This window comes from Gymnoscopelus microlampas (assembly GCF_963454915.1).
Source record: "Gymnoscopelus microlampas genome assembly, chromosome: 4".
NCBI classification, from domain to species: domain Eukaryota; kingdom Metazoa; phylum Chordata; class Actinopteri; order Myctophiformes; family Myctophidae; genus Gymnoscopelus; species Gymnoscopelus microlampas.
The window spans coordinates 44422885-44436314 of record NC_139941.1 but is presented as its reverse complement, the minus strand read 5'-3'; the positions used below and the strand labels follow the sequence as shown (position 1 = coordinate 44436314).

Sequence of the window (13430 nt, the reverse complement as noted above, 5' to 3'; positions counted from 1 at the left end):
GACAAATTAAACAAATGGGACTGTTTATTAGAACACCAAAAAAATCGCTACAGCTTCAGTAGTTAACCAGTGAAATGACGGTATTTTACAATGCCTCTCATAGAGATTGCATTGAGAGCTGCAGTTCATTGTTCTAACGGACCCCGAGTAGCGGCACTGTCTCAAAAGTGGGCGTGAATTTGTAGGCCTTCCGTTTCCGCCCGTGTGTCTCTATGGCCGTGTCAGATGGCGCATCGAACTGACATCGATGGATAATAAAGTTCAATCTTATTTATTTGTATGAAAAAATGTTCTAAAATTAATTTGATTCGAGTGTCCGATCGATAAAGCCAATAATTACGTGGTTGTGTTTGATATTTTCGGTTCGATGCGACGACTCCTGTTTCTCAAGTGCGCATGTGCGCGGAAGTAGACGATAGACAACAGGAAGTAGCACACGGCGAAAGAGGAAGTGCGATTACTTTCTTTTTGTGTCGAAAGTGCTCTGATAAATAAATACCACATGATGGAATAATATTAAATAAATACAATTGGCTGATAAATTAGCTGCATAAAACTATGACAAGTAAACAATATGATCATATTTCTGTACACTCGGTTTCCGCTTATAGTCAGTGGTGGAAAGCAACTAAGTAACTCAAGAGGAATTTTTACTTTACTGGAGTATTTTAAATTTTCAGTACTTTTACTTCTATTACCCACTTCAGCCCAATATACATTTCGGCCTTTTGAAAATAGCCAATCTACAAGCTCACAATGCGAGTAAAAACATGTGAGTACTTCTTCCATCACTGCTTGTTGTCTGTTGCTACCCGTGGTTGCCACTAGTAACACTCGTCAAGCCTGGTTGTTGTCCAATCACAGTACGATCTGTTACAAACGAACCAACCACAAGCCATTACTCCAGTCAAACACAACAAGTCTCCACAAAGAAGTCTGTCTGGGGTTTAGCTGCTTGCTATATTATACATTTGTGTAGAGCTAGTGGCGTTCAGTATTTATATGTATGGATAGATACGATAATGTTCAGTAATCAGTACTGCTTATCCTAAAAATGCTGTGTTTTTAGAGTGATCTCGTAGATGAAGAATGAAAACGCGAGATTTGTCGCCGCCCGTCCATGTCCACGTCTCAGAGAAGACGCCTGTACATGTCCATCGGATGAGAAGTCCTAAGACCTCACGGGTTTGTTTGACACATTAACCATTTCAATTCAACATCTACATACACTGGCAGTGGTGGAAGGTAACTAAGAACATTTACTCAAGTACTGTACTTATAGGTACAATTTATACTTTGGAGTATTTCCAATTTACAATACTTTTACTTCTGCTCCACTACATCTCAGGGGCAAATATTGTACTTTTACTCCATTGCAATTATTTGAAAACTTAAGTCACTTGTTATTTTGCAGATATAAATCATTATATTATGAACGCGTCGCATCTGTAGATCTGCTATTTTCAAACATTTTAGTACTTTTACTTTTGGTACTTTCATTATATTTTAATACCAATACTTTATGTACTTTTACTCAAGTAACATTTTGAAGTGAACACAGGTCTTTTACTTGTAATAGAGTATTTTTATATTGTGGTATACTTTTACTTTAAGTACAATATCTGAGTACTTCTTCCACCACTGCATACAGGGCCGTTATGCATGCTGATATCGCCATTCATAGAGAGAGGGCTCTTTTGCATGTGGGGAACAGTTTTGCATCACGATCAAGCAGGCTTATAGCCACATCTGTGAGACTTAAACAAAAGGCATGGGTTTCCGAGGCTAGTGAGACTGTGACCTCACCCTCCACTATGGGTGAGGTCACAGACGGTGCTTAAGGTCAAGCAAGCTGCATATTATTGGCAACGGCACACGTTAAACCAGTGGTTCTCAAACCTTTTCATGTCAAGGACCCCCACATTCATATATTTGTCCGAGGAGGACCCCCGTCTGAGAATATCTTGTGCTATGTTTAAAAAAAGATTCCAAAATTGTTTTCAAGATTTTTTTTGAAAATAGCTGATGTATAAGAGGGTTAAAGACAAAGTGGTTAAAGGGATAGTTCACCATCAAAAATCATTTTTTTCTATTGATTAGTCACCCCATGGAGACTTGAATTTATGGATATTTTTTTGTTTTTGTCGCATTCCTAAGCCAACAATTTGATGACCGGCAGCGGTTTCGGTAGGAGACACAAAGGGCCTCCTTTGTGTCTCCTACTGGAACCGCTGCCTTCTAACGTTTTGAATTAACTATCCCTTTAAACTCATTTTGATGCTGTATGAACTAATTTGTCTGGGGACCTTAGCGTTAAACAATGCACCCTGTCTGTCGCACTATCTTCTATGCAGATCAGGACCAGAGAAACACCAGATGCTGGGAACCATTACCCCTCTGCCAGGTCTAAGTCCCGTAGTCCATGGATACCGCCAGGAAGAGTGTCCTCACGGGGAGATGTGGGCTCATACAAGTGGCAGGTCTCTTGACTGTTATGTGTTGATTTCACCTCTGCGTTTATTTGTTAGAAACTGTCCTTAAATGCATTTTGTAGCTATGAAGACTTTATGAAGATATTACAAAAAGCTATGCATTTTTGGGTGGTGGGGGTCAACTGAAGTGTGTCAATTCATATTTCTAAAGACCTGTTAGAGAAGTCCCATTATTTGTTTTAATGTTTTAGTTTGCTAATTTTGTAAGAGTAGGTGCCATGCTTTTCAAATGGTGAATGGAGAGATTATCCATGCATTCATTTATTTATTTGAATGGAGAGATTATAATTTATTTTCATATTTTAGAGGTCCACCCAGCCATTTACTTCTGGATCACATGGTAACCCTTGCAAAAAAGAGGATGCTGAAGAGGGATACTGGCGTGAGAAACATGGCAGTAAGATTGACAGGCTGATGATGGATGCAGGGCCACCCAAGAATGAGGTATAGCAGATAATGATACTAAATGATCCATAATCATTCAAAAAATATATATTTTATTGTCCCTTCTGTGGATGCCTCTAAAACTGTATGACTTGTTTCTGAAATTCAGTAATGTCAAGTTTGTCAACATGTCTAATTGTGTGTGGGGAAAAAAGGCATGTTTAGGTTTTAAGGTTGGGTCAACAAAAAAATAAAATTGGTTGTTTTTTGCTATTCAGTCAAAGCTGCGGATGAAGGATTCTAGACTGCTACAGCAGTCAGAGTATATGAATGCTCACCTGGGTACCACAGAGGAAGAGGAGCTGGTGGCTGCATCCAAAGATTTGAACATCAGGTAACGAGAGAGAATCTGTCGCCCGAGACAACACCTAAAAATAAATTCACCAAGCAAGAGAATATCAGAATTGAACCCAGAAAGTTTTGGTTGATTAGTTGGGGACATTTTATTGCTTGCTTTATGTAGATAGGAGAGTGTAGAGCGAGAGGAAGCTGGGGGGAGAAAGAGAGAGAGGGAGGAGATGCAACACAGGTCTCTGTTTGGAACACTCGGTCAGATTACAGTTACAGGATGCCCTGTTCAACCAATATATTAAAGACAGGGAAACGGACCATTTTAAATGCTGGAAATTCAAATACCTGAGGTTGTCCCTTACCTACTCTACCTTTAAGTGACATGACATGTGTATAAAATAATGATCTCAAGAAATATAATCTACTACTACTACTACTGAATATAATACTGTAAAATATAAACCTTTGCTTTCAGATCAGATTCTGCGGTCTACCATGGGGACATAGACCTGCTGCTGAGAACACTGGTAGAAGCTGAGATTGACGGTGTTTCCATAGCCAATCAACTGTCAGCATTGAAGGACACTGTAGACGGCCTGCCCAAGGTAAATATGACCTAGAAACCTTGCTATCAATGGTGATCATTTTCAAAAATGTTTTGCTTTGTCACTTTCAACCTGGCGTTCCTTTTGGGCGTGTCATTATAGGTGATATAGGTGAACATTGTGAAAATAGCTGATCTACAAGCTGACAACGTGACACGTGAGCTTGTAGATCGTCTATTTTCGTTGCTTCGTAGATTGATTATTTTCGTACAACTATTTGTTGTATGCGGGAGTATACTATGTACTTCATTTGTTAGCCAGAGCAGGGGTACCGGCCTGGACACCACCGTAAGCCTCACCACATGGGTGGTGATCACAAAAGGATTTTTCTGTGGTTGTGAGATGAAAAAGGGCATGTGAAAAATATTTAAATATATTTCTAATTTGCAAATTTATTATTATAGAACATTTAGTGATATTTGCCTCAAGATTGAACATAAATATTTGGACTATTGGCCCTATTTTGCACGTTTTAAAGGTAGGGTAAGTGATATATTTTGGTTAAAAGAAATGTTTTTTGTTAAAAGGTTAAAGTACTATGTTCTGATAGTAATCATTGCTAGAGTGTTTGTTCAGTAACAGGAGTCTCCATGTCTCTCCAGCTCTTTAATAAACAGAAAATACATGTTCAGGTAGGTGACACAATTCCAGCCAATCAGGAGAGAGCACCCATTTATCAGCTTCATTATTATAGTGATCCAGTTCCAATTCTGTCAGCTTATTTCTTCATCACTTCCAATTTCACTTGTTTAATCTGTATCCTGTCTGAGTTCTCTATCCTGATTGGATAAAATTTGTATCCTGACCTGAAAATGCATTTTCTGTTTAATAAAGACCTGGAGAGACATAGAGACTCCTGTTACTGAACAAACACTCCATAACTATGAGTACTATCAGAATATAGAGCTATTTAACACTTATTTTTTACAAAAGAAAACCCTTTACCCTACCTTTAATTACCAGGTCTTATACCTGATCTTAAACGGCCAATGCTGTTTTGCTATTTTGAGTGGCCAAACAGCATTGGCCACGCCTCCAGGTCTTAACCTGGTAATTAACCTGGTAATTAAGATGCGCAATTGGGCCCTATATTTCTTATAGTCATTAGTCACTTCAAATAAAACAGTGTTTAGAATAAATCCTGGGTAGGTGTTTGTTGCTGCAAGGCCAAAATGTTGAGGTCTTTGTCTGTTATAGGATAAACGACTCTCAAAGATGGATGCTGTTTCACTTGGACGACAGCGGGAGTTATTGTTAGAAAAGATTGAGATATTTGACAACACAAACCGCATGCTTCGGGAACGTCTCAGAGAGTGGCGTGACTATGAGGTAAGTTCCTTTTTTTGTTGTTTCTCTGTTCATGAAAAGCCATGACACAACCAGTTTAATCCAGATGCTAAATTCAGAAAAATGGTTCCAGGTAAAAACTGCAGTCCAGACAGGCACAAACTGAACCCACAATGTCAATCAATTCCATGGCAAGCTTTACTTAATCACTAAAGTAAGAGACTTTCAATTAGTTCCTTAGTCCCGTTAGATTCTAAAGGGACTATCACTAAGGAACTAATTGAAAGTCTAAAGTTTAGAACATGGCAAAGTGGGGACAACCTGATTGCCAAGTGTTTAGGGCGCATACCCCATGGGCATAATGCCCTTGTCAGCATTCAGCAAGTCCCAGGTTTGGCTGTACCATTAGCTGTATGTGATTCCCATACTCCGAGAGAGTATGGTAATCAGGACATACAGAGAGATGTCCTGTATGGGAATCAGGACATACAGAGAGATGTCCTGTCTCTCTCCACTATCGCTGTGATTTAAATGCTTAAAAAGGCCCAAAAAATAACCCCCCAAAAAAGGAACACAGCAAAGTGAAGAAGGAACACGGCAAAGTGAAGATCATGGAGATTAAGATGAAGTATGTAGGTATTCTCATTGCTCCAAACCAAAACGTGACTGTTTTTTTCTTCCACTGCTAGAAAGACGAACTGACAAAGAGAATGTCTGATTGTGAAGCAGAAAATAATGTGAGTAATGACCCATTTATTTAACAGTCCTGTTATTTACATTATTTACATTATTTTGTCATTGTATGTAGTATGTATACAATACAATCTATATTACAATATATTGTATGACACTTAGCTTGCTCTGATTGGTCAGCTTCCATTATCCCTATGGAAGATGTGGCAGATAACCAATCAGCTCATCACCCTCTCGGTCCTTATATCACCCCCTCGTCCAGGGCAAAAAAAATAAACGATCTTCAGGCTGCTGATAATGCCTGCCAACAAATGCCCAAATGATAGTTTATATTTATATTTTCCAGGTTCTTTTGGACAAACTCAACAATAAAGAGAAAGAGGCTACCAAGCTTGCTGAGATTTTGGAGTTTCAAAAGGTTTTGATGATTCTGCAATTTTTTCCACATATAATTGGCCAATTAAAAACAAAACAATAAAACTGATACTACACTTTACATCACAATTGCAATAATATGTATCATGGTCCTCATATCATGGTTGTTGTTGTGATATACAAAGTTGACAACGGGTGAATTAATTTGCAAGGTACAGGATTCCTTTATCACAATGTTTACTAATAGGAGCTTGTATTCATGCTGCAATCTTCCAAATGACAGGACAGCGTAATGACTACAGCAGAGCTATCTAAAACTCTCCAGTCATCCCGCAACGATCTTGAAACTCAACTACTCATGAAAGAAGCAGAGAACAATCACCTAGCTGCTCAGATTCAGGTTTGTCACAAAGCAAAATTACTGTTATTCAAACGTGTGGGATATGGCCCTTAGGTCTTGAGCTTGGTTTGGCTCGCCAAAGTGTAAAATCTGTTCACTTTATCTGTGTGGACCAGAGGATGGAGCAAAACTACAGTTATCAGCGGCAAGAGTTGAAGTCTCTGCAGGAGGAGTTGCAGATGCTGAGGCATCAACGAGAGGAGGACAGAGAGAGACAGAGTGTGGAAACTATTGCCTTGTTGAAACATCAGGCTGAGCAGGCCGAAGAGTCAGCCAGGCAACTCTCCATACAGCTACAGGAGAAGGTAACCATTGGGAGCTGTGATAACATATAGGTTGCTCTATACTACTATATCATAAGGGCAAAGGGAAAGGGTGACCTTTGTTTGGCCCGCAGTGTCAGTGTGGCACAGCACGCTGGCATCTACAAGCTCACAGATCTACAAGCTCACAAAGCGTCACAGTGCATGCAGTGTATTGTGAGCTTGTAGATCTGCTATTTTTGATGCATGACGCATTACGCAACCAAGTATAAATAATGTATAATGTTATGTATAATCATTTTTATGTCCTTCCACTTGAATGGTTACTGCTACTAGTAACTCACTTTAACATGTTTTAAATAGGCTCTGTGCATAGCTGTGTTCCCGGATTTCCAGAAGTGGCGTATCGGTTTCCCATTGTGGTTCATTTTCCCCATAGCTTCGTCTGATAGGCTTGGCAGCAGATTTGAACCCGGGACAGGAAACAATTGTGCCACCTTCTGGAAACACGGGACTACAGTTATGCACAGGGCCTATTGTTGGCTTAAGCCCATTACATTACATTACATTACAGTCATTTAGCAGACGCTTTTATCCAAAGCGACTTACAATAAGTGTATTCAACATAGGTAGGGAACGAAAACTACTAATCACCAGAAGTTTTAAGTACATTTCCTGCAAAAACAAGCAACCAAGAGTATACCTAGCGCTAAGGTAAAAGTGCAATATATCAGCTACCTACTTTCTTAAACAGATGAGACAAAAATGGCAAAATCAAATGAGCACGAGCTAAAACAAATAAGTGTATTGACTAAACAAGATCCAATAAAACAATACAAAAATAAAACAAGAGTTCGTACAACTAGTTAACAACAAGTAGGCCAGGCAAAGAGGAAGGATAGTGTTTCCTGAAGAGGTGGGTTTTCAGCCTGCGGCGAAAGATGGGCAGTGACTCTGCTGTCCTGACATCAGTGGGAAGTTCATTCCACCACTGTGGGGCCAGAACAGAAAAAAGTCGTGACCGTGTCGATCGACCAGAAGGACCATAATGTACAACAGCTTGACAAATTGAATAATCAGTGTTACTTGAATGTTGAACAATGAAAAAAAAATGATATACCCACAAAAAGACTAAACTGATTGATACCCCCCGAAAAAGGCTATGTTTTAAATGATAGACCAAGACTCTTGTTATTTGTATCCAGTAAATGTACATTTAATGTATGTTTTAAATTGTAGTAAGCTAACTGTTTTTATTTGTATCCAGTAAATGTATATTTAAATTTAGATTGTAATATTTCATGTGTATGTACTCTCTCAGGAGACCCAACTAGCAGAAGCTTTCTCATCATCAAAGGACTGGCGTGTCCACCACTCTAAAGAGGTGGCTGTTAAAAGTCAGCTTGAGGATGAAATCACCTGTTTTAAAATGTAAGTACACTCAGACACTTGTGTGGTTTATTTCATTACTTTAACCACTTCAACCCTGGTGCCCCTATTTTGGTCATGTTATTTCAGGGGAACAAACATCTTTAGCAATGTAGAATTCTCTTTCTAAAAAAAAAGGAAAAATGGCTTACTTACCTACAAGCTCACAATGTCACAACGCGTTGTGAGCTTGTAGATTGGCTATTTTCATTTTTTGTCGCACAACAAAGTATATAGGACTTAAGTGGTAAAGAAAATTCAAGTAATTAAAATGCAACTAAGCTAACCAAACTCTTTTTCAGCCAGGTGACTGAACTGACCACAAAGCTGCATGCTGAGGAAGACAAAGGCAGAGCAGAGAGAGAAGAGCTGTTGGACCAGCTGCATAATTTGAACACTGATAGTTCCTCTGCTAAGTTGGAGAACCAGAGACTGAAGGTATAGATTACCTGTAAATGATAGCTTTATCACAACTTGGAACATACTATTATGAACTTAACTTATAACTAATCTCCATATTGCATCTAATTTGGAAGGTATTTTACAATCAGTACTACTGAAACATACGTAAGGATTTATGTTGTGGTGGTGATTACTGTTGCACACATTCTGCCCTGCCCTAATTGTTTCGTTTTTTTCAAAGGCTTCATTGACCTCATCTGAAGAAACACTCAGATTTGTTCAGTCTGAAGTCCTTCAGCTTAAAACAGCTCTTCGAAAGCACGAGAGCCTGGTGGACAAATATAAGACTAAGGTACGATCGATTGACATCAGCATTATTCTCCTCTCCTTTTTAGCCTAAACCTCAGTGGTGAGTAGTAACATTAGGGTTACATTATCTCAGCAAAACATCAACATTTCTGAATATTTCAAATGTAATTTAAATTACAATATGTGACTTCAATAGTATGTTTCCATTAATTGTACAGACCTAGTAGTGACAATGACTTTTGCACCCCCCAGGTCCACCAAGCTCGGCTGGAATCGGAGGAGTACCGTTTGAGGCTGGAGATCGTGCAGAAGGAGGCGCGGGACGTGAAGGGCGACCTGGAGAGGGAGATAGAGCAGGTCAGGAGGCAGCTCATTTGCCGTCTGCAGGACCTGGAGCCGCTGCCCGAGAAGCTAAGGCACAACGAGGCGCAGCTGAGAGAGGCCCAGGAGCAGGCACTCGCTCAACAGAGGAGGAACACTGAGCAGAACAGTGCCCTCTCTGACCTCAGACACAAGGTACTGTAGGCTGGTGTATTAGTTTTTAACCCCATTCAATCCGAATGCGTCTGTGTCATTTTAGATTTTAGCTATAACCATTATTTTTACACTTTGGCTATTCAAAAATAGCAGATCTACAAGCTCATAGCGTGGCACGTGGCGAGTGTCGCGCTACGACCTTGTAGATCTGTAGCACACCACTGATAAAGCAACAATATTTTTCCAGAAAAATTAAGACATTTGTTGAGACATTTGACAGTTACAAATGTTCGCTTTAAAAAATATATATTCAAAAATAGCAGATCTACAAGCTCATAGCTCGGTGCCGCACTAGGAGCTTGTATATCTGCTATTTTTGAATAGCCAAAGAAAGCTAAAATGACAGCGATGCGTTCCCGGATTGAATGGGGATATGATTTGACGTTGACTTTTATCTGGGAGAATTTGAATGGGCGTACTACTGTACAAGCAACGTCCTATTTCACTCACACAGCTGCACTCCTTTTAAACCTTGACAATAATCATGTTAAATGTGTATATATCTCTAGGTGGAACAGCAAGGCACTCGGCTCGAGACCTTTCAGCAGAAGAGTGTGATTCTACAGGAAGAGAACAACCTTTTAAAGGATACTGTGGAGAGCTTGGAGAGGTACACGATTTTCACTGTGTCATTAAAAGATGACAAAGACACTTCTTTTCTATCAATTACACACCCCATGAAGCCTTGAATTCATGGAGATTTTTTAGTTTTTGCCGCATTCCTAAGCCAATAATTTGACCGGGTCATCGGTCAATAGGAGACTTAGTAGGAGACTCTTTGAGTCTCCACCGGTAATCAAGTATTGGCTTAGGAATGCGACAAAAACAAAGAAATCTCCATAAACTCAAGGCTTCATGGGGTGTGTAATTGATAGAAAATACGTTTTTTTTTGGGGTGAACTACTCCTTTAAAGATTTTAATACCCAAAACATGTGTCCACTATTTGAAAGAAAATGTCCCCTGCCTTTACAAAACATTTACTAGTTACATTATACACATTTTGGTTAGCTGTGGCTCTATGTTAAGACATTTGAAATGATATTCTTCAGTTGCACCCCCCTCCACTTGTTCATCTAGGAAACTGGAGGAGATCACATTTGACAACAAAGACAAGGCTCAGGTTGTTATCATAAAGGAGGCAACCATTAAAAGCATTCAGCAACAACTGGAAGAGCGGACCAATGACTGCAGTCTCCTCTCCAGACAACTGGAGCATGCCCTGGAGGATTCAAAGAGACAGGTCTGTCGGGTTGTATCACTTTCATAAGGGTTCTGTCAAAAGTCACGATCTTCATCCTTAACAGTTATACATATTCACAACTAGCAGCTTATCATACAGCCTTTTCATACATATTTTTACATATTTTTTACATTTTCTTCTTAGATGGATGAGAGTATGCAGAGGGCCTTTTCTAAAGAGAGGTTCTCTCAGTCCAAGTCTCTGGACTTGGAGAGTCAGCTGAGCATAGCCAAAACGGAACTTACGCAGCTAAACCGCAGCAAGGAGGAAGTGTGTGACATTTCTTATTTGTTACCAAATTGACACACGACGTAAAATGAAACTGTCATCACACTTTATATATGACTGAGATTTGTGGTTTCCTTTTCTAGATGGAGCGGCGTTTCCAGTGTCAGTTGAAGAACGTGAAGGACAGACTAGAACAATCAGACTGTACAAACCGCAGCCTGCAGAACTATGTTCATTTTCTCAAAGCCTCGTATGGGAATGTGTTTGGTGACTCTTTACTTGCAAACTAAATACAAAACACATCTTCCCAGATATGTTTCAAGCACTAAATATTTTATGGAAAACCTACAGTATTTAAAAGCTTTTTCTTATGCCTATTTTAGACTTTGAAATGTTCTATTAATTATGATGAAACCAGTGAAACACAATTTTATTGACATTTTATGATTACTGTAATAAATGAATGTTGCCTAGACAAATTCCTTAAAGTGAATTGCACTCAGTGGATTCCTCTGCCTCTGACCTAAACCTCTACACCTGATCTTAAACTTTGGCTTGCTTTGAGTATCAAAAACAGTGGCCCAGAATATAGTTCAAAGTAAACAGACTAGGAAACTCCTAAGTTTTATTTAAACTTCGAAAGCCCATAGACTAGCACATGAGCAGCTGATGAGCATAAGGCTGGCTAATATAACACATAGATATAAACAACATGTTTAGAGTTCAATGCTCTTCCTCAGGTAGCACTGAATAGGAATTGGGCAAGAGCTAAGAAGAAAAGAGAAAAGGTGGGAGGTGTTGTGAACTCACCGGATACCTCAAAAACTCACCTGAAAATGCCACTGGATAAAAAATCCACCTGGGCTTCTGCCTTGAGCAGAACTAATGGAGGGTTTAGCTAGTATATAATGTTTTACCCATGTATAATCTTTAGGGAAAAGGCACTGAATAACAATTTCCCCTTGGAAAGCATAAGTGTTGAGAGTTTTCAGTTTGATCATCTTAGTCGGTTTTGGGGTTCCCTCGTTTGAGGGAGAGAGGGCAGATAGTCAGAGCATTGTCCACAAACTGGGTGCGGGTGAGAAGTTACCCTGTCTGGAGGGTGGGAGTTTAGGTTGGGTCTATGGGTCGTGATGCAATCTGTAGCTATGTATTTGCTATTTACACTATAAAAGAAAATACTTTTTCAACCGCATGTCCTTATTTTGGGCATGTAACTATAGGTGAAATCTTTCAATTCTTAAAAAACATATATCTATATATATTTATTTTTTATATTCATTCACATAGTGATATGCCCAAAATAAGGACACCAGCTTGAAAATGGTTAGTGTCTCCTTAAAATTTCGTCAACACTTTATGACTAACCCTTCTCTGGAAACCTGAATGCTTTCCTTTGTAGACATATTTCCTTCTACTAGAACTCAAGCTTTCGGTGGTATGATAGGATACAAGCAGCAAGGTCGTATGATCAGTTTTCATCCTGAAGATGGCGGTAGAGAGTTCAATGTTCTCTTGGATATGAAATCTGCTCTCAAAGGAACTGGCCATGGTTTGGGGGATTTGAGGTTAGAGACCCATGAGTTAAATAATTATTAACTTATTAATCGAAGTTACAACAGACTACGACGAGTTATAATTTACATATCAGTTTTATCAAAAAGTCAGCCATGCAAAGCCAATTACAAACGATACCGCGGCAGGTCTGCTAAGGATCTGACATGATTCAGCTGTATTTATATAGGCAATCACATGATACATGAATACACCTCTTATTGCCTAACAGAAAAGAGGGGAAACATCTGAGAGGTTTGACCCATTGAAGTCTCTGTCACAATCAAAACATAAGATGAGATGATGTCAATAAAAGTAATGGTCAAGCAGTGAAACTCTGATACATAGTGCCAGTTCTTTCCAAAAGTAGCCTATGGTTTTAAGTTGCTTCCTTGGCATTGATGTGTTATCTGCTGACTGGGGCATGACTGTTTTTATTTAGACAAATTAGTCTGTCTGACCTCTGCCCTAGCAAGTGTATATAGTTGTATACTATCAGATAAATCATGTATATTATTCATAATTCATAACATAATGTAAACATTTTATTTGTTCGCTCCATGTATTTATTCTTACTTTATTTTTGACCGGTTGGACTCATTGAGATTTTAGAATGCATGCATTCCCATAGCAAACAGTAACACAAAAGCACAATAAAAGAACAAAACCGACGTGCCAGAAGGCATGCTGGGAAGCCTTCCTACTGCCACTAACCACCTTACAGCCCCATACCACATCTGACAGCTTGGCCAACACAGACCATGGTCCAGTCCATTTAGCTCAAAGCTTTGGTGAAAACCCCTTTCTCTGGGTGGGGTAGGGGTGGGGGCTGAGCAGGGGTTCAAACACCCACCCCCGACACAAAGTCCTCTACCATGCCA

At 39.4% G+C, this 13430-nt stretch overlaps 1 protein-coding gene across 3 annotated transcripts; it reads left to right on the top strand.

Moving 5' to 3' along the window:
• The first annotated feature begins 846 nt into the window (after positions 1 to 846).
• LOC311043812 (outer dense fiber protein 2-like) lies at positions 847 to 11466 on the top strand. Of its 3 annotated transcripts, XM_084055179.1 has the most exons (18): positions 847 to 1185; positions 2355 to 2480; positions 2799 to 2936; positions 3155 to 3270; positions 3703 to 3832; positions 5030 to 5161; positions 5809 to 5856; positions 6159 to 6230; positions 6471 to 6587; positions 6704 to 6892; positions 8172 to 8281; positions 8581 to 8716; positions 8922 to 9032; positions 9242 to 9505; positions 10036 to 10136; positions 10605 to 10767; positions 10912 to 11037; positions 11139 to 11466. In XM_084055179.1, exons 1-18 carry the CDS (start codon positions 1090 to 1092, stop codon positions 11283 to 11285), a joined length of 2322 nt encoding a protein of 773 aa, XP_083911305.1. In that variant the 5' UTR covers positions 847 to 1089; the 3' UTR covers positions 11286 to 11466. The 3 variants fall into 3 exon arrangements, with proteins under 3 accessions (XP_083911305.1, XP_083911306.1, XP_083911307.1); XM_084055180.1 differs by lacking the exon at positions 6159 to 6230; XM_084055181.1 differs by lacking the exons at positions 5809 to 5856; positions 6159 to 6230.
• Positions 11467 to 13430: the final 1964 nt, after the last annotated feature.

What these genes read in the sequence shown, in the direction of transcription:
- LOC311043812 (XM_084055179.1), top strand. Translation starts at nt 1,090, where the DNA reads ATGAAAACGCGAGATTTGTCGCCGCCCGTCCATGTCCACGTCTCAGAG. An exon ending in GAAGTCCTAAGACCTCACGG is followed by an intron (nt 1,186 to 2,354) that starts GTTTGTTTGACA and finishes TCTTCTATGCAG; the next exon opens with ATCAGGACCAGAGAAACACC. An exon ending in CAGGGCCACCCAAGAATGAG is followed by an intron (nt 2,937 to 3,154) that starts GTATAGCAGATA and finishes TTTGCTATTCAG; the next exon opens with TCAAAGCTGCGGATGAAGGA.